The 19,239-nt window shown below is 54.4% G+C and overlaps 2 protein-coding genes across 4 annotated transcripts in view; both read right to left on the reverse strand.

The window, feature by feature from the left end:
* Positions 1 to 315: 315 nt before the first annotated feature.
* Positions 316 to 11,081, reverse strand: TMEM214 (transmembrane protein 214). 2 transcript variants are annotated; one of them, XM_024764513.1, is made up of 17 exons: positions 10,916 to 11,081; positions 9,729 to 9,928; positions 9,017 to 9,167; positions 8,595 to 8,729; positions 8,265 to 8,347; positions 7,708 to 7,813; positions 7,515 to 7,596; positions 7,054 to 7,155; positions 6,540 to 6,681; positions 6,017 to 6,108; positions 5,675 to 5,723; positions 5,367 to 5,480; positions 5,014 to 5,131; positions 4,388 to 4,484; positions 4,036 to 4,204; positions 3,759 to 3,910; positions 316 to 3,558 (listed from the first exon to the last, which is right to left on the reverse strand). In XM_024764513.1, the coding sequence occupies exons 1-17, from the start codon at positions 11,058 to 11,060 to the stop codon at positions 3,432 to 3,434; spliced, it is 2,064 nt and encodes a 687-aa protein (XP_024620281.1). In that variant the 5' UTR covers positions 11,061 to 11,081; the 3' UTR covers positions 316 to 3,431. The 2 variants fall into 2 exon arrangements, with proteins under 2 accessions (XP_024620281.1, XP_024620282.1); XM_024764514.1 differs by having other exon boundaries at positions 2,801 to 3,558; positions 3,759 to 3,835; positions 10,916 to 11,071.
* A 3,871-nt stretch (positions 11,082 to 14,952) lies between these two features.
* Positions 14,953 to 19,239, reverse strand: part of MAPRE3 (microtubule associated protein RP/EB family member 3) — a 46,608-nt gene continuing 42,321 nt past the window's right edge. The window contains exons 3-7 of one of the 2 annotated variants that reach the window (XM_024764485.1): positions 18,635 to 18,780; positions 17,884 to 18,040; positions 16,408 to 16,562; positions 16,129 to 16,281; positions 14,953 to 15,887 (exon numbers count right to left, since the gene is read on the reverse strand). In XM_024764485.1, the coding sequence (XP_024620253.1) occupies positions 15,819 to 15,887; positions 16,129 to 16,281; positions 16,408 to 16,562; positions 17,884 to 18,040; positions 18,635 to 18,780 (680 nt within the window). In that variant the 3' untranslated portion in view covers positions 14,953 to 15,818. Of the gene's footprint in view, positions 15,888 to 16,128; positions 16,282 to 16,407; positions 16,563 to 17,838; positions 18,041 to 18,634; positions 18,781 to 19,239 lie in introns of both variants that reach the window. The other variant, XM_024764486.1, reaches the window with a different exon arrangement.

Here is a 19,239-nt window from a genome sequence, read left to right on the forward strand (position 1 = left end):
ACATTCCACCCAACAACAGCAGAATACATTCTTCAAGTGTACATGGAATATTCTCCAGGATAGCCCACATGTTACGTAACAAGTCAATAAATTTAAAAAGATTGAATGGGAACTACAGACTCCAGGTGACACTGATGTGTCAGTGTAGGTTCACTGATGTTGACATGAGGGAAGCTGTGGAGTGCGGGGCAAGGGGAGTGTACTTTTTGCTCAGTTTTGATGTGAACCTAAAACTGCTATAAAAAATAAAGTCTATTAAAAATTAATAACTTGTGTACTAACACAGTAAAAAAGATATACCAAGGCACATCCAACATGTCTGAACTCAACGTTTTTATTAATAGGTAGAATATTCAATAGTCAATAAGTACTCGCTCATGCCCTGAATGGTGAAAGCTCTCCCTCACCCCCAAATTCTTATACTTCAAGTCTGGGCAATGAAACTGCCAGGTAAAAGTGGAACATCACATAGGGAAAAGCAAGGTCCTTTTCCCCGTAAAGTCCCCCTGGGAGCAGAACCAGGAAGATTATGTAGAAAAAGAATTAGTCACTTTAAGTGTTCACTTAAATCCAAACTCCTTCAGGAGAGATTAAGACATATTAAAATGCTCAGAGGTCATCCAACCATTGAAATTTCTGTATAATTGACAACTGGGTCATTCTGGAATAGGGCAGGGCAGGCATGCCTATTTCTGTGGGAAACACTCCACTCTAGTAAGCGTGGAGCCATTTGAGAATGGACTGCCAATGTCACAGGTGGGAGTCCAGCAACATTATCTATCCATAGTAAGGCTCCCCATCAGGCTGCCTTGCTCTAAAGCTGAAGCTGTAGACGGGGTACACATGACCAGGGGAAACCAAAACCATGATTTAAGACTTAGAAAAACGGAAAGAAGTGTTTCTAATGAGTCATGCGATATAATTTGCAAGTCCGTACAAGAACTGGTAATAACTAAAGTTAGTTAACAATATTCAAACTGCCCATCAGTTGTATGGTATGTTCTCTGTAAAACTCCACCTGTGTGTGAAAAGTAAAGTTAAAATGTCTAGAAGTGATCTTTCAGGTGTCAGTTTACTTCCCAAAACACCAACTACCAGTGTGACTGCCTGCCGGCCGGCATCAGTCTACTCCACCAGTCCATACTGGTTCAACTAACTGGCTCAGCTTGGATTCCTGTTCGTTGACAGTTCTGCTGAAGTAAAACATCTGGATGTCTGGTCTAGCTTTAATGGACAGCAGGTACAGTGTCGGACTAATGACAGAGGAAAAATTCTGACAATTCCAGTTATCAGGTCAAACCACTGTGTCTACTGAATAAAGCCAATTCAGGTGTCAGTGTCCCTGGGAGAGGCTGTGGAGACCCCAGTTTACCTGAGTGAAAGAAAAATGCTGCATCCCAGGATCATATGTCAGAGATTAAATGAACCTAACAAGGTAGAAAGAGTACACACATTAGAAAACAATGAAGCACTTATAAGTGGGATTCTCTGAGTTGCTAGATTGAAAATCCAGTCCAGCAGCCTTGGCTGGACTCAATGTCATTGTAGGACAGAGTGTTATCATTTTACTGGTCCTGCGCTCGTGCCAACCCAAGCTCACACCAGCCCCCTTTCTTCAATTTGCCTTGAATACAGGACAGTTACAAGGATTCACTACTCTTAAGAGTTGAACCCATCTGATTGGTAAGGAAGAACTGAGGCAATGGAACATGTCTTGGGGCCCTTGGACAGTCCTGCCTAGCAGTCCTAAACCTTGGTCCTTTGCCAGGCGGGGTTTCTTTTTTTCTGGGAAAAATGGTCATGGCTGACTGCCACTAGAAGAGCAGGGTTCTTCCCAATGTGGTAATGTAGTTACATCCTAACAAGGAAAGAGAACAAAAGTGTGAGATGCTATAGTCCTCACGACCTCACGTTGTATCAAGACTTTTCTATGCTTGCTTCTTTATAATCTTGCTGCTGGAAATGGAGGCAGCATCTCAGGGCAGCCCGTGAAGGGGAAAGTGGCAGCTGGCCATCTCAGGTGTTTAGGACGGAAGCAGAAACCAGCCCACGGAAGTTGGAGCGGGCAGTGCACCTCTAGCACTGCTTATACTTTTTGAAACATTCAAGGAAAGAAGCTTGAGGTGAGAACCGAAAACCCATGCAGTTAGCTGACTAATTATTATAGTCTCAAGTCAAAAATTAAAAGGGACTTTGGTGATAAACCCTTGACTCTTGGAGTTCTAAACCTTTCACTCACTGCCTATAAAATGAACGAATTAATAAATTAAGGTCCTGGGAACAAAGGAGACACCCTCTGATCACTGGCCAAGAATTCCTCTAGGAGACTCTCCCCAACTTTTCCAAGCATAAAATACTCAAGCTACCAAGGCAAATCCTGGGACGCAAATCACAGGGACAAGTGAGACAATACATGAGCAAGAGGAGTGTGTCCAGAACCCTCGACAGACCAAACTTTAGAATGGGCTTTCCTTGCCAGAAGCTCAATTACAGCCAGTGGCTACAACCTTCGGGAGGGCAGGGGGCTGAAGAACGTGCAGGTGCTCCAATTTTGTCCTCCTGTCCACAACTACAGGAATTCCTGTGTGAAGAGGCACAGAGGAAAGCTAGAAATCAAATCTGTGTCCTTTATTCCACCGAGCAGGCATACCCATGGGCCACATCATGTCTCAACTGACTGCTGAAGGTTCCCTGGGCCCAAGGCACACGATTACCTGGGCTCTGCTCTCCAGACAGATGGTAGGGGTGGGCAGCAGAGAAAGGCTGAACACTGGGGCAGAGATCCCCCAGCACTGAAGGGGAATGGAGAGTGAGGAAGTAGGACCACAATGGAAGGGGCAGTGAGGGGCCTTGAAGGACCCAAGTTGAGCATTTTGAGGTGAGAGGCCTTTCCACCCAGGCCTCCATGTCCACTGACAGCCACACCCAGGGTGTGGTAGAGGCGAAGCTGCTGCCACCCACTGAGGTGCTATATTCTTCTGGATTCTTCTGGAGGTCCCTTTCTTTTTTCTGCTGCGGCTGAAGTCTGGGAGCAGGAATCATTTGTCGGAAGAAGGCAGAAACCACTTGCTGGAGTCCCACCTTTTTGGAGATGAGCTGTCTGAGGTTTCAGGAATGAGAGGGAAGGAAGTGGAGAGCAGGAGACAAGAGAGGAGGCGAGAGAGGCTACCAGCCCAAGGACAGAGGCTGGGAGCTGTGTGCAATCGGGCAGAGCAGTGCTCAGTGGAATCGTGGGTAGGAGGCTGAGATACCCCTGGGCTCAGCTGCTGCCAAAGTGGAAGAACTGAGGCAGAGGCAGCCAACCACTTGCCTAGGAGACAGAACTTAGGCACCACGTAACAAAGACTCCCATGCAGAACTGCCACCCTCTCCCCGCCAGCAGTCTCAGAGGCTCTGCTCCAGACAGAACCCAGCAGCCAGGGAGGCAGGGCCTACTGCTGGGGTATCATGGCAAATGCCCAGTTCAAGAAGGCCACTGTGGTTTCCTGTAGGCAGAGCCAGGTCTGGTGGGCAGCCTCACTGAGCTGTGTCTTCACGCAGTCCCAGGTCACCCCACCTCTGGGAGGAAAGGAGAACATTTGTGGAGGTTGGAACGCGGTGACGTGCAGCTGCGTCGAGTCACAGGGCTGTAGCTCACACTCACAACCCGCATCCCAAAGTGGCCAAGGGATGAGCAGGGGCCAGGGCAGAGCGAGAGACTCAACAGAGGAGCCTTGGAGCTCCCTGGAGAAAGGGCGTGCCCCGGGCAAGGGTCTCACCTGCACGCCTCATGGCAGCGCTCCTGGACGCGGGCCAGGGCCTCAAGCAGCATGTGCCACGTGGGCAGCAGGACGTTCTGGTAAAGAAACAGGAGCAGCTCCCTCAGAGAACGGAGCAGCTGGTTCAGGGCATCAGGGAGCTGGATCTGTAGCTGGACCGTGGAGAACGGACGGGATTAGAGTGGCCAGGGAATGCAGTCCACATGGGGCTGCACCTTCCCAAGAACTCAGCCCCTGGCGAGAGCAGCCTTCTCTGACCTCCCTGTCTCTGGCTTACCCTCTGGGAGAGGCTGGTGAGGCTGTCACCGAACCAGGCAAGGTGGGAGGCACAGTGGGCAGAAAGGAAGCTGACTGTGGCACTGGTGTGGGCCCAGGCCAGCTGCAAGCTGGGCCTCACCATGGTCAGCAAGTGGGAACCCCAGGTCGGCAATGTCTCCTCCAGCCAGCTGTAGGAGAAGGCATAGGGGAGGAAGGAGGTCTCTGAGTTTTCACAGGCAATTTGGCCCAAGAACAGCTGGGGCAAGGGAGGCCTTGGGAAAGGAAAACCACCATCACTTCCCACTGATTGTCAATGCCTGAAAACGCAAGCCCTCTCTCTCCCACCCCACCCCTCCCCAGGAGGTGCTCACCTGTAGCCTTGCAGGCTGTAGGAGTAGATCTTGATACATGCTTGTTGGCCAGCAGGCAAGACACCAGATGAATGAAGCAACCGGCCAGAAAAGGAGGCTGAGTAAAGGGGGCCTCGGGTGAGCTGGGAGGTGAGCGGGGAAGGGATCGGAGAGACAGACACTACAGGCCCCAGGGCAGACCCAGTGAGGGGTGGGGCAGAACTCAGTGTGCTCCTGGGGCTGCAGAGCTGCCTCCAGTCTGCTCTGGAGCATACACGGAGGGAGGATGCAGGCCAGGGGAGCAAGAAGGGTGCAGCCAGGTGGAGCCCAGGGCTTAGGCATCAAGAAGCCTCGGCTTTGAGGGTCGGCCCTTCTATTTCCTAGCTGTATTTTAGCTAATTGGTAAACTTTTCTGAGCCTCAATTTCCTCAGAAGTTAAAAACAAGATACACATCTACTCAAATGAGACCATGAATATGCAAGCATTTCTATACTGCAAAGCACCTGTCTGATCTGAGGTGTGATTGAAACGTCTGTCAGAAAAGTGTTTGTTCCGGATTGTGTTGGGGGCGGGGAGTGCTACATCCAGCTCTGTGTCCCCATAGAGAGCCCCAGGCTGTCTCCCTTGCCTGCCAATCCCTGCTTACCCTGGAAAGAGCTGTGTGACCGGAAGTCATGGCACAGGAAACCTATGGCAAAGACCAGCACCAACAGGAGTAGCCGCGTCCAGGGCAGCCAGAAGCCCCGTGCCTGCTGCAACAGACTCTAGGAGAAGGGGTAGAGAGCAGCGGTCAGAAGGGAGAGGGGCTGCTCCTTGCCTCGTAAGGCAGGCCTCGAGCTAGGCCTTCCAGGGAGAGGATCCCGCCCTCACATTACCCAGGAGGTAGTGCGGGCTCCAAGGACAGGTGGGGCAGGAATGGGACACAGACCCACCCCAGGGTGTGCTGAGACAGCGACGCAGAACAGTTTGTGGGGCTGGGGGAGGGCTGGGCGCTGGCACCTTGCAGGCCGCGTCACAGGTGATGACATCCTGGTTGCTGCAGCTGCCCTTCCCTAGCAGATCCTGGTTGGTAAGCTTGAAGGACTGAATGGTTTCTTGCAAAGACTTCTGTGTCTATAGGGTAAGAAAAATCTAGGCTGAGATCGTAAGATTTGGCCCAGGACGGAACCCTGAGCCTCCATTCTGCTTCGTTTTCCATGCCAGATGTGCTAACAGAGCACCTTCTCAGAAAGGGGGGACAGTGGCTGAGGGGTATGAACCCAGAACCCAGATGAGGCTCAGCCTGCCATGTCCTCCCAGCTCCTTACCTTCTTGGGAATCCGCTCCCAGGACCTGAGCAAGTGCTCCAGCAGCAGGCTGCGGGGAAAGCACAACCCCTTCCAATCAGGAGGCCCACTCGGCCCCTTCCATCCCCCTGTCCTCCATGAGGCCCCGCTCCTTCAGGCTGAAAGATAGCCACCTCCCCGCCCCCTGCAGAGGAGCAGCTTCCTAGAGGCCTCCCAGCAGTGTTCCCACTGAGCTTGAGGGGCATGAGCCTCAACAAGCGACAAACGTCCCCCTTCTGCTTCTAGGACAGGGACACACCAGAAGCGTGAATTAAGGCTTCTCTGTGTGGATCAGGGGCGGGTGACCCTCCCACCCCCACCTGCCTGGACTGTGACAGGTGCTTGGGGTACAGCTGCCTCCAGACGCCGGTGCTGAAGGGGTCCACCGTCAGGCACTCGGTCAGGCTGCTCAGGAGCTGCACAGGGGACAGGAGAAGGGAGACACTGCTGGGGCCCGGGGCTGGCGGCAGGGAGACTGCTGGGAGGTAATCCCCCTCTCCTAAGTGAGGCCATCCAGGCAACACATCCACCCTAAAGGATGGAGAAATTGTGCCCATACCCCAAAACTCTCCAAGAGGCTGTAAAGGGGGAGGCCAGGGCTCCTGAGCTCGAAGTTCACTTGTCTGCAAGGGGCAGGATATCAGAGACCAGCCAGACCTGAATGTGCCTCTTTTCAGCTCCGTTCTTCTGAGGGCAGAGCATGAGGGAGCCGGGCAGGCGGCTGTCAGGAGTGAGCTAAGGGGATGCCCAGAAAACGGGCTCCCTGAAGCAGGGCCTTTGTCAGCAGATAAGGACCTCTGTAGCAGACCCCTGGGAAGGAAAAAGGAGCCTCCCACCATTTCCTCACCTCTTTCTTCATCTCCGGAGGGCAGCCAGGGGTGGCTCTGGACAGGAAGGAGGGGAAGTAGGTGTGCAGGGTGGATTCCGGCTTCGCCCCAAATGCCAGCACCTTCAGTCGTGGGTAGAGCTGACAGAGCTGCTCCTGCAGGCTGTGGAGGGGGTTGAGAGGAGAGGCAGGCACAGCTCTAAATGGATTTGTGCGCTGTGTCCCTTCTGCCTGCCTCAGAGTCCACACCCTGCCCAAGGCGGGCAGTCATGAAGGGCCTTGTGATGGTTCTGCATCTTTCTAGACTCGGAGACTTCTTGGAAAATTTGCTCAGTCATGGGTCCCCTCCCCAGGAAAATGCCCACATGCCAATCACACTTGAGGGCCCATATAATTCCAGGGGTTCAATGATCCCTTGTACTTGCAGGCTGATAATCTCAGATGTAGAGTGGCTGGAGGGGAAGGGACATATATTGTCTACTCCTAACCCTCTGCTGGGATCTATCACAGCAGGTGTGCCCCAGGGCAGCCCTACCTGGGAGTCAGGGAGTTGTTGGGCATATAGGCAAAGTCCAGAAGTGGGAATAAGTCCTTGGGGCCAATCATGCCAAAGCCCTTGGTGAGGTTGGGGTGCATCCTGTGGAGGAAGAAAGAAACAGGCTTGTTGGGGATCACCTGCCCGGGCCATGGACACAGCTAAGAATAACATCTAAGAAAAAAGGGCATACCCTAGCTGCCAAAAAAAAAAAAAAAAAAAAAAAAAAAGGGAAAAAAACCAACCCCAAAAAAAAGAAAAAGGGCATAAACTCTACCCCATCCCCCTCCCCTTCCTGGCTCCCTCCCTTTCCTTCTTCCCCATCACATTGTGAGTTGGGAGGAGCTGGTCCTGATTTTCCTCACATCTACAGAAACCAGGATCACAGCATCCCATTTTGCTGAAACAGCCACTGGAAAACACCCTGGGCCTTGGCCTTGCTGTGCCCTGCCGTTACTCACAGGAGCAGCCGATCCAGGTATGCAATGGCGAATGGAGACAGAGACTTGATGCCCAGCACAGGCAGCATGATCCCCAGCCACACTGTGGAGACAAAGGTCAGGGAGGAAGCCTCAGGCCTGGATCCACTGAGAACATTAAAGAGCAACTTGCTGGCTCCAAAACCTCCCTCTTTCTTCCCCACTTCCTCGTTACCTCTCAGTCCCTCGGTGAGATTGGCAAAACCTGCTTGACCCAGGGCCCACATGATGGTCAGACACTTTGCTGGTCGGCTCTGGTGGGACCTCAGCAGTTCCAGGAACTGAGGAGACCGGTGGGAGAGACAGGTTGGGATAGGGCAGAGCGCCAGGAGCACCCCCCAAGCCAGGGAGGAAGAGAGATGTCAACTGAGAGAGGAGGGGCAGGCTGTGGGGACAGGGCAGCAGCACGGCAGCATGGCGGAGCGATTCAGAGGGCAGGCTCCGGCACCAGGCTGTGGCCTCCACCCATACTTGCCACTTACTAGTTGACCAACTCTATGAAAGTTACTGAACCCCTCTGTGGCTCAATCTTCTCATCTACAAAGTGGGAACAGCAGCAGTACCTACCTCATATAATGTACAGAGTAGACACAGTAAGCGCTAACAGTGTCAGCTGTGATCATCTGTCTTACAGGACCTCCCACTACCCCTTAATTGGGTCTAACAGTGTAGATTCCGCGCAGTCTCCCCAATCCTAGCCTCCCGATGTCCCCACCACGACCCTGAGCTCACCTTGCCCAGGTTCATGGTGGCGATCTTGGGCTTGTCCTGCAGAATGGCCTGGATACAGATGCGGTAACCGTGTAGTGACTCCCCTGGAGACAGATACATTCTCAGACCTACATATACTAATCAGCATCCCAAACCTGTAACCTCCCTTTTGACAGCTGAGAGCCCAGAGCCCAGGCCCAGCGAGTCCTAACATCCTCCTCCTTTTCCAAAAGAGTGTTGAGGTTAGCACGCTTCTCTGCTGAAACGGAACCACCCAGCTACTCCTGAAGCAGGAAAAAGGGGGTAGGCTCCCCAGATGGGACTGGGCTATCCCTCACGGGCCCCTCTCACCTGGCGTCTTATCCAGCTCTTGTAGCATGGTGAATAGACAGTGGTCAAAAAAGAGCTCCAGAGACTCCGCTGCCTTTGCCAGTAGCCCTCGGATGATCCCACGCAGCTCCCGGCTCACCAGGCTGTAGGGATAATCTGCGGCCGAGAGGCCTCGTATGAGTGCTAGGACCAGAAGCCCCTGCCAGCTCTGAGAGCTCTGGTTTGCCCCCTGAGAACGGTAAGTGGAGGCAGAGGTCACTGCGCTGTGGCTGGCATCCTCCCTTTTTCAATGCGGTCCGGAAACTTTTAAGCCATGATGATTTGAGAACAGCTGAAATCACCCATGTAAATCGGGGCAGTAGGGGGCATTGGGCTCAGTTACTAAGTGACATGCTTACGCACAGCCCTTCCATAATTTCCTTGAACTTGTCTGGAGAACTAACCGTGAGTATGCTGGCTTAGTGTGGGCTCACTTGGAGGTACTTGGAGCTTGTAGTTGAGATAGCTGGCCAGGTCCTTCAACCACACAGATGGGTTCCCAGAGAACACGCTTTGGCTCTTGTCCAGTTCCTTCTGCAGAGCTGCCAGGTCCAGCTGCCAGGGACACAGGACCCTCATGGTGAGTTGTGGGTACAGGGTAATGGGGTAGAGGTGGGAAAATGGTTGAACTAGGTGGTGGTAGGAAGAACAAAGGGTTTCTGCTTTTAAACGAAAGTATGTGGAATGCCACACTTCTGCTGAATCCAGATCTTTAGGAAACAGAGGCCATGACAGCTGCAATTGCTGATCTCAAGGACTAATACTCTTGGGCCCTTCACAGGTTCAAGGGGAAAAACAGAAAACTAGATGGAAAATGAAAGATCACTCCTTCCTTGTGGAGAGGAACCACAAGCAGTTTTTCTAAATCCTCCCTGTATCTCTGGATTTTCAAGGCCCTCCTCTCACTAATCTTTCTCTATAAACGTATTTCCTTTCCATCCTAAGTGCAAACACTGTGCCCCTTGGGGTTTCCATCCTTTCCTGAACGCCTCCTCTCGGCCAGCAATGTCCCACATTCCACAGGTCCCTGAGCCGCCTGTCCCCCTCCCGCTCCTCTCATTTTCTCTACTCCTTGAGTCCTCATTCTTGCCCTGCCTAAAGCCTAGGCACACTCACAGCTTTCAGTGCCTCCTCCAGGCTGCGAAAGCGGCCCTGCTTCTGGTTCTGGTTGGTGAGCGTGGCCACCTTCTTAGTCTGCTTCTTGTTCCCCGGTTTCTTAGGCTCCACAGCAGGGGGTGGAACCTGCTCCTTATTCTGCCGCTTCATGATTTTCTCAAAGCCCCGCTCATACAGGGTGCTTGTCGTCTGGATTGGAGCTGGGGTAATGACAGGCAGAGAAAGGGGGGCAGCCCTGAGTCAGGAGGGCCTCACAGGAACAGTGGTCCCTTCCTCCACACTGTCACCTAATTCATCTCCAGGGAGGATCCTGCCTCAAAGCCCCTTCTTGCTGTCCTGCTTCAGGAGCAGGGCAGGGAGCCCTCCTGGCTGCTTCTTCAGTAATCACAGCTCGTGAGTTCGTGGGCTCTTTCAGAGAGATGAGGCGTTTCTTTATTAGGAAATCAGAGTATGTGAGAATCGGTGGTCGGGGGTGGGATACGGACGGCTGGCTTCTTTGTTGAATGGCTACCAGTCTGGGAGGTCAGGATTTTTCCATCTTGGTTCTACCCCAGTTCCTTTTGGTTCAGACGTGACAACTCTATAATCAACAAGTGGCAAGCTTTCTCCACTCCTCCAGGAGGCTTTGAGGAAACCGGCACCACTTAGAATAATACTTGGTGGGTGTGGACAGTGTGTGGTGGGTCATTTCTCCCAGTGCAGGGCCTCATGTGTGTCCCAGTCCCCACGCCCACTCCCGACCTGCTGGTTACTTAAGGCGGGGGCACCGTGTATAATGAACCAGGATGCCTCTCTGCAGCTCTCGGACACCTGCCCGGAGAGGCCAGGCCAGGGCCCGGGAAAAGCTGGTAGGGCGTATGTGCAGTCAGCTGAGCGTCCGAAGACCAGAATCCCGGTCCCCACTGATATGGGATCCTGGACAAGGCATCTAACTTCGCTGGGCCTCAGTTTACTCATTTGAGAGGCAAGGACAGCGACTTCCCTCGCGCTGTCCACCTCCCGTGAGGCTCAAAATAGGCAACGCCAGGGTAGCGCCGGCTGAACTGGGAGGTACCGATCGGCAGGAGAGCTCGCGCCTCCAGGAGCCCGGGGGTGTTTTGACCCTCTGGGCTCGGGTAGCTGCTCCCTACCACCCGTGGGGGCAGGCCCGGGGCCGGGCGGCGGCGGCGGGCCGGGTGGGTACTCACGGGTCAGGTCGTATTTCCACACTCCGTTCGCCTCTCCGAGGGCCCGGCGGTCCCCTCCGCCGCCTTTACCACTGCTGCCGGCCCCAGGCCGCCGCCCCTTCTTCACCACCTCCCAGCGCCCCCCACCCGCCGCCCTGGCCGACATGACTCCGAGCCTCCCGCCACGGCCACCTCCCTGGACTTTCCTGTCCGGCGCGGACGCGCAGCGCTCTGCCACGTCTCCTCGCAGGGCCTCGCGGCGCGTGACGCCACCCGCAAGGCAGCCTGGGACTTGTAGTCTTTCGTGTTTGCCTGGTTCTCCCACTCCAGGGGTCGGGTCGGCGTCGGGGCCTTTTCGCAGCAAAAAACCAGCGAGGCAAAGATGTTGAGATGAGCGGCTTTTGCATTCAGACAACTTTTATTGAGCAAAATGTGAAGGCATTGGGTGACTTGGTGGAAATTTAACTGTTTCTGTTTTTCTTTCCGTTCTAGTTGTGCAAGAAAGATGGAATGAAAATAGTTCTCCTCGTCTCCCAGGAGAGTTTGAAGATTAAATGCTTCCTTCCTTGTAGGAAAGTGCTAGTTTTTCTGTTGCTAGTGATTAAACTTTGGGTTTAATGAGCTATAAAAATCTGTTCTGCAGGAACAAGGAAGAGGATGGAGTTTGAGGGAAGAGGCAGTATTTGGAGGGCAGGAAGTGGAGAGCGGAGAGTCCTTCTGGTAGGAGGCACAGAAAAGTCTGGGGCCCTGGTACAGCCAGCGCTGGGTTTCCCCTTCCAGGCAATGGGAAAGAAAAGATTCTGACTCCCACCACAAGAGTCAGTCCCAAGTCCCAGATGTGGCAGGGAAGGGATCGAGAGCTGCAGACCTGGGGAACCACTCAGACAGGTTACTGCTCAGACATCCACTATCTCCCGAGGGCCCTCTGCCAGGCTTGTAGTATCACGTGAGACCTCAAAACTTGAAGCATCCCAGCAGGGGAGGATGAGCGAAGGTGAACTGGAAGGGATCTATCACGATTAAGGAAATGTGCTATTTCATGTACACTCCTACATTTGAGGACGGGATTCACACCTGCCATACTGAGGAACAAGACAGGCAAGCCGTTATAGTAAGAACGAATAGAGTTCAGTTTCCCAGAGGACGAATAGCTTAGGGAGTGATGAACTCCTTTAGGAAGGGGATCAGAGAAGGCTTCTTGAAGGAGACGGCACTTGAGATGGGTCCTGAGGAATGGGCAAATTTTCATTGGCTGGGGATTAGGACAAGTGGAGAGAACAGGCCAGTTGTATGGATTTATTGATTTAAGCAGAGGCCTAGCGGTGGGACACAGCGTGGCAAGGCTGGGAGACTGGAAGTAGTTCAATGTGACAGTGCTTAAGGGATTTTGGAGGGGATGCGGTCGGAAAGGGATCTGAGTCCATATGCCATGGGCCTTGCCTGCCAAATTCGGACTTTGTCCTCCAGACCCTGGGAAGCCAGTAGGAAAGGGGCACATCTGCTTCTGGGAAGGTAAATGGGGATATGTGAAGGATGGGATGGGGTGGGGGAAAGGCAGGAAGGGGGATATAACCGGCTCTTGCTGCCTCCTCCTGCCTGCCCTCCAGCCCCTTCAGGCCTGACCATAGCTGACTTTGCCTCTGAGATGCAGTGCTTTTGGCAAGGAACAGATTTGAGCTGATCATTAATCAATTCGTTTTTTTCAGGTCATTGGTTTAGCTCTACTCAGACACTATCTTCTCTTTGTTCTACCTCTTCTGTGTCACACGTATGGTCACAGAAGAGACACGGTTTTTGGAAGAGAAACAGAACGGGCTTTCCATAGAGGCAAAGAAGGGGGGTGCTCCATGGTGGAAATGTATAGAAAGGGAGGGGCTTTATTTCCTATCTTTCCTTAGAAGAGTCTGGCAGGTCATCTGTTGTGACTTGGCATCTAAGGGATAGAAGTCATTCACTTACTTATCCAGTAGCATTTCCTAAGCACCTTCTTCTCTACCTAAGCACCTAGCACAGTGCTAGGTGGAGCTAGAGGACACACCTCACTTGCTTGAGAGGAACTCGAAGCTTGTGTGGGAGACAACCGTGTGAACAGAAAATTATGGTTCACCATCTTAAATGTTGCAGACATTGGGAAGGAGGCAGTGGCTTCACATCCTTGAGCTCTGGGTGTTCAAAGAGCAGCCTTAGACACTAGCCATGGAGGTGGGCTTAGGCAGGTACCCATGGGGTTTGAGGGAAGAATCAAAAGAGGAGGACGGGTGGGTGTCCAGTGTGGAGGCGAGAAGAAGAGTGAGCTCACTGAAGCAGTTTGACCCACTGTGGTAGTTTCCTATTGCTGCTGTAACACATTGCCACAAACTTACTGGCTTAAAACAACGCAAACTTCTAATCTTACAGTTCCGGAAGGGGAAGTCTGTCAGGGTCTCACTGGGCTAAATATGGTGTCTGCAGGGCAGTGGTCCATTGTGGAGGCTCTAGGGGAGAGTTTCTTTGCCTTTCCCAGCCTCTAGAGGCTGACCGAATTCCTTCGCTCATAGCTCCCTTCCACCTTCATAGTCAGCAAAAGCGGGTCACGTCCTCCTCAGATTGCATCACTCTGACCTCCTGCCCCCTGCCCCAATTTTGTGGACCCCTGCAATTACATTGGGCCCACCTGGATAATCCAGGATACTCTCCCTATTTTAAGGTCAACTGATTAGCAATTTAATTCCATCTGCAGCTTAATTCCCCTTCACCATGTAACCTAACATAGCCATAGGTTCTGGGGATTATGACGTGGACATCTTGGGGGAGGTGTTATTCTGTCTACCACACCCACTTAACCAGCAGGGTGAGGTCTCGGCCTGAAAATGAACATTGGGCAACGCAGGGAAACTACCTTATCTTTTACTATATCTACCTGGAATGGTGGGGGGGAAAGCCTTTTAAAATTAGGTACAGGAGTTAAAAATCATAATGATAGATAAATGCAGGCAGGGAACTCGTTGGAGAAGAAAAGCAGAATAAGATCAGGAGTCTCTGTGCGTGGGGGTGGGAGACAAACGGAGGAATTGAAGTGAATGAGGAACGAACAGACACAGCTTGCTTATTTCAGGCTTATAACTGGAGTCATCTGAGAAGTGGTGGCAGTCTCGGAGGAGGGTCATGGAGCAGGGCCATGACAGAAACACAATCCCCGTAGTATCTCAGGCATACTCAGGATGGCAAGGAAACATCTACCAGGGCTAGTCTGAAGCTAGAGGAACGTTCTGGAGGTCACACCTCTGTGGTCTTTGTAAGTGAGCCCTGAACCCTGAGTCAGGAGGTCTCAGTTCTAGTCTAGTTTTTTACCACCTTGAGCAAGCCATGTCACATGTTGTTCTCAGTCCTTTCGTCAGTAAATGCAGGACTGTTCTAGATGACAGCCAAGGCTCTGTTTGAATGGGCCCGGTATCCACATGCATTTCAGCGCCCTCGGGGCCTCCGGGACACTGGTTATCGTGGCCCTTGGCCGGCACACACCAGGATTGCAGGGCTGTACGGAGGATGTGACAAGAGTTCCTGGCTCCCGTTAGAGCCTGTTCTGTGGAAGGAACCCCTTGGACATTGCTTTCCTTCTGGGCTTCAGTTCTTAGAGCCGTTGCTCTTTGTAGCCCACTCAGCTCTGTCACATGAGCCCTTGTCCGCAGCTGGATCACTGTTGTGGGGCGTATGAGCTTTGACAAGGGTGGGGGACAATATGCAGTCATACTGGCCCAAAGGGGACTGAAACAAAGCACCTCTCAGCCAGGCCCCCCTGTTACCCCACAGCTGCTTTACTGGGCTGTCCATCATCACGGCCATGGCCCTGAACTTTGTTCCTCTTCAGGGAATGGCAAGCCCTTAAAGCCCGGGCATCAGCGTTGGGAGATGGGGGCTGGGTCAGAGCTGGGCTCTTGAGGCTAAGCCAGTGGTGGTTTCTGGGCCTGAGGGAGGACGGCAGGGGTGCTGTGCTCCATGGCCATCGCCTCTGGAGATGGGGTCGCTCAGGAGAAGAGCACTGAGAGCCAGGCTGTGGCTCAGTGGAGGGAGACGTGGTATGGACTTTTACCACACAAGTTTATTTAAATAAAAGTGAACACGTATGCAGGCTGGGTGGCCCGAGGGGCAGGGGTTGGGGAGGCGGGCAGAGGGGAGGCAGACGTACAGGAGGGTCCAGGCAGAGAATGTGTGGTATGAACCAAGCTGCAGGGGGAGTGGCTGGGGGCCTCGGGGCAGTGCTGGGCTTCGGTGCTGGGGTCAGGGGGCCGAGGGTGGGCAAGCCTGGTGCCAGGAGGTCATTTTCATCCCTCACGTGCTCCCCTCACTCTCCCTGACCACCGGGGCCTAAGGCACCCCCTCCTCAGTCACCCTATCCCTCTCCTGACATCAGCCTTTCCCTCAACTACTGGGAAGTCAAAAGACAAAATAAATAAGAATCGGTGAGTCCTGCCACAGCCCTGGCAACGGGGAAGGGAGGCCAAGCCAGACACGCTGCCCCAGAGCCCGTGCTGTCAGCCCTGGGAAAAGAACGGGTAAAGTGCAAGGAAAATCCAGTAAGTAAAAATATACCAATGACTTTGTCAAATATACAGCTGCTGGCTGTCAGGGGAGCAGGCGGCTGGCTGGGGTGGGCGGCAGCAGCCTCCTGGGAAGTGTTGGCCGACACAGCACAGAGACCACGGAAATAAATAGGGGTGGGGAATGGGCAGGGGTCCCGCCCAACTGGGCCTCTGCCACAGGAGGAGGGGCCTCTACCTGCTCACCTGCCCCCCACCCCCCAAGCCCTGCTCGCCAGGCTCCCCAGGGCCACGGCACTGACACAAAGCACCCGGCCAGCTGGCTGTCAGGGAAGGATTATAATGTGGGCATGGGAGCGGGGTGAGGGGCACGGCAACCGTGCAGTCAGCCAGGGCTGGAGCCGCCCTCAGTACTCGTCCTGGTCTTCCTGTTGGTGTTCCTCGATCTCATCGTCCTCCGGGGGTGCAAATCCTTCCTGGAGGGCGGAAGGGAGACAGGAGGTGAGCCAGGCAGGCAGGCTGAGGGTGCGGACTCCTGAGGGTAGCTTGGGAGCCAGGGCCCAGGTTCCTGTCCTACTTGCCCTGCTCACGCCCTGTGAGACCTTGGGCTGGTGACTTCGGCTGGCTGCCCTCATCGGCCCACGTTCTCCAAGGCCCCTTCTGGTGTGAGGGTCCGGCGGGAGTGCGGGAGGCTCAGCAGGCACTGGCGGGACTCACCTCGGTGGCATAGAGAATGCCGATGATGCCCGAGATGACGGGGCTGTTCTCGCTTTCGTGTTCCTGGCAGATGAGCTCAATGTCCCGGAGTTTGCTGAAGTAGAAGTCGCGCTCCTTCTCCAGCCCATCCACTGTCAGCTTCAAATCCAATAGCTGCTCGGGGAGAAGGTGGTGTTCAAGCCAGAGACCCCTGCCTCGGACTCCCTTCCCGCCCTGACGCCCCGGGGGCCTGGCTTTTGTGGCGGGGCTTTCTCAGCTGCCAGTGTCCACGCCACTCACCTGCTGGTTGAGTTCAAGAATCTGGGCATCGGTCTCATGGCCACCATTTCGGGCCGATGGAGGATTCTTCCGGAGGATGCAGGGTGGAGCCACGTTGCTCAGCCGGCCGGAGGTCTGCATATTTTTGGGGCCTGTGGGGGACGTCCTCTGTGGAACTGCCCAGAGGAGAAAAGTCAGATCGGGGCTGCGTGAGCCCACAGCTCACGTGGCACGAGACAGCCTGGTGTGACTGCGGGGCAGGCCCATGCGAAAGGCAGGCACTCTCGCCCTACCCACCTCCCCCTCTCAGGATGGGCATCTACATCTAGGCCTCAAGCCACGGCCACACGTGACACCACAGCAGCGGGGCAGCCCTCTGGCAAGCCTGGGAGAGCAGGCTCTACAGGGAACTAAAGAAAGTGTAAGGTGTAGGCAGGGAGGAGAGCTGGCCTGAGGGGGAGAGGAGGGAACTGGGATGGCGAATTTGGGGAGTGGGGCTGGAGGGTTTAGGGCCCTCTCGCACTGACAGCCTGGGCCTGGGGAAAAGCAGCTGGCACGGGGTCTCGCTGGGTCTTCGCTAACAGATACCCCAGCCCACAGCCATCCTCCCCGGGGGTGCCTTCTGGAGGAGACCACAGAAGCCTGCCCCTGCCCCTCTGGGCTCCCTGCCTCAGGGCCCTCTGCCGGGCCTGATTCAGGGACCCCACTCCTCCCCTGCACACCCGGCATGCTGTGGCCACTTATTGTCCAGCTATGGCGGCTCCCAGGACTGAGCTGCTGATGCAAAGCAAGCAGAGGAGTGGGGGCAGCCCCAGGCGGGCAGCAGCACACACAGAGGAGCCGCTCTGCTATGACGGGTTCAGACGCGTATGGGGCTGCGCCTCTGCTCTCGCCAACCTTCCCATCCCCCAAAGGCCCTGTTGCTTTTTCCCCTTCTCCTCTGGAAGCCAGACAAAGCCTCGTTTCCAGAGACTCATCTCTTGAGGACTTAGGGCTGTGGGATTTTGGAAATGCGGGAAGATATGGTCAAGCTCGGCCAACTCCCATCCCCGGGGAGTCAAGTGGGCAGAGGGCAAGAAGCGTCTGTAGTGCCGGCCCAGGCCCTTGGCCTGGATGGACCTGGACAGAGGAACCAAGCCAGGGGCTGCCCCATCATCTTGAGGCAGAGGAGTTGGCTCGGGCTACAGAGGGAAGTGCCCCGGGGCCTCCCATCACCAGCTGTCACCTTGGCCGGAGCCGGCGGCTCTCCTTTTGTAGCAGTCTCTGGAGCCCTCTCCTCCCTACTGTGATTCCCCCTGGTCTAAGCGGGCAGCAGGCAGCGTCATCTGAACTCCGTGATAACAGTCTCCTCTAGGCTGGCAGGGCCGGGCCGGTGGCCCAGGGGCCGCTCCTGGCTGTAGAGCCCTTCCGGCCCGGCCCGCCACACTCCCTCCCCCAGCTCGGGCACATTACCTGCTGTGCCAATGAGTTTCTTGGATTTGTTGAAGATCTGATCACCTGGATTAGGAGGTGGTGCTACGTCCTGGCCCTGCCGCGCCAGCAGAGGGTTGTAATCCTTTCCGTCATAGTTTGCGTCAAAGAATTTCTTAAACCACTGAATAAACTCAAAATTATCTTGGAATTTTCCTTTCACTAATTTCTCTACAGGAATGATCTGAAATAGACCACATAAGCAGAGAACTTTAACCTCCTGCTGCCGCAGGGCTGCCTTTCTCTGTGAGAGGGCCACTGCTCTCAGGAAAGCCAGCCCCCGGGCTGCAGCATCCTCCACCTCCTCCACCTGGCCCCCCTCCCGTGCCACCAGAGCAGATGGGTAGGCTGCAGGCCCTTTCCTCCAGGCACAGGAGGACGTGTGTGGGGAGACATCCCTTGGTGCTGTGCCTGCATGTGGGGTGAGGGCTGCTGGAACCAGGGTCCTGGGCCGTTGAGGCAGTCGAGTGAGCCAGGAGACTTTTCTTGGGCCTTACAGAGGAGGAACTTAATAGGACCGATATACCGAGGCTCAAGTGCTGGGGTGTAGGGTCCGGAGAGGAGAAAGGGACAGGAATGTCATCAGGATGGGATGTCAAAAGTTGTGGGGTTTTCCACTGAGCCTGGAGCTGGGGGAACACGCCCCCTGGAGAGTCGGGGTGGAGAGAGGCGTGAGAACTGGATTGACCCCAACAGCCCCTGCTGCCCTGGCTGGCGGGCCATCTTCTTTCCCAGGGTCACACAGCTCCTCGGGGCCCCTCAGAGCGCAGGCACCTACTTTATCAACACCCATCTTCTTGAATGCTGCTTGCAGCACCTTGAAGTTGTGAATATACTCATGCTCTAGCTTGGCCTGGAACTTCACCTTCCTCAAGTGCACACAGCCAGGGAAGAGCATGTCCATGAACTGGCAGTAAGCTGCCCCTGTGGAGAAACACAAGGTGCTCGTTTTCACTTCCCCAGGCCAACTGGGGCCACTCCCCCAAACCTCTCCGTCTCCTCTTCTCTCTCTCTGTTCCCAGAGCCGGGGCCAGACTTCCCAAGGGTGAGAGCAATTGCCATTCAGTGATGCAATTATGTACCAGCACCATATCAAACACTGCACGTATGGGCTTTAATCCTAACCGCAACCCTGGTTAGATAGCTGATGTCATCTCCATTCATGGATGGAAAAACTGAAACCTAGAGAGGTGTGGTGACTTGTCCAGGGTTGCACTACAAGAAGAGCTGAGATTTGGACCCTCCCCGCCCCGAAGTGGCTAGGCTGGACCTGGTGCACGTGACCTCTGGCTTCACTGCCTGTCCCCACTGCTGCTCCCCTTCTGTAGCCCTTTACTGTGCCTCTCCTGCTCTTCCCTTTTTTTTTTTTTTTTTTTTTTTTTT

This window comes from Neophocaena asiaeorientalis, unplaced genomic scaffold (genome assembly GCF_003031525.2).
Source record: "Neophocaena asiaeorientalis asiaeorientalis breed wild unplaced genomic scaffold, Neophocaena_asiaeorientalis_V1.1 scaffold345, whole genome shotgun sequence".
NCBI classification, from domain to species: domain Eukaryota; kingdom Metazoa; phylum Chordata; class Mammalia; order Artiodactyla; family Phocoenidae; genus Neophocaena; species Neophocaena asiaeorientalis.

Bases quoted from the DNA above. Each gene is read 5' to 3' on its own strand.
- TMEM214 (XM_024764513.1), bottom strand. From the start codon at position 11,060: ATGTCGGCCAGGGCGGCGGGTGGGGGGCGCTGGGAGGTGGTGAAGAAG. The intron at 7,156-7,514 runs GTGAGTAACGGC...CTTCCTCCACAG, and splicing joins TACCTGGATCGGCTGCTCCT to GATGCACCCCAACCTCACCA. The intron at 3,559-3,758 runs GTGAGACCCTTG...CTTTCCTCCCAG, and splicing joins CGCTGCCATGAGGCGTGCAG to AGGTGGGGTGACCTGGGACT.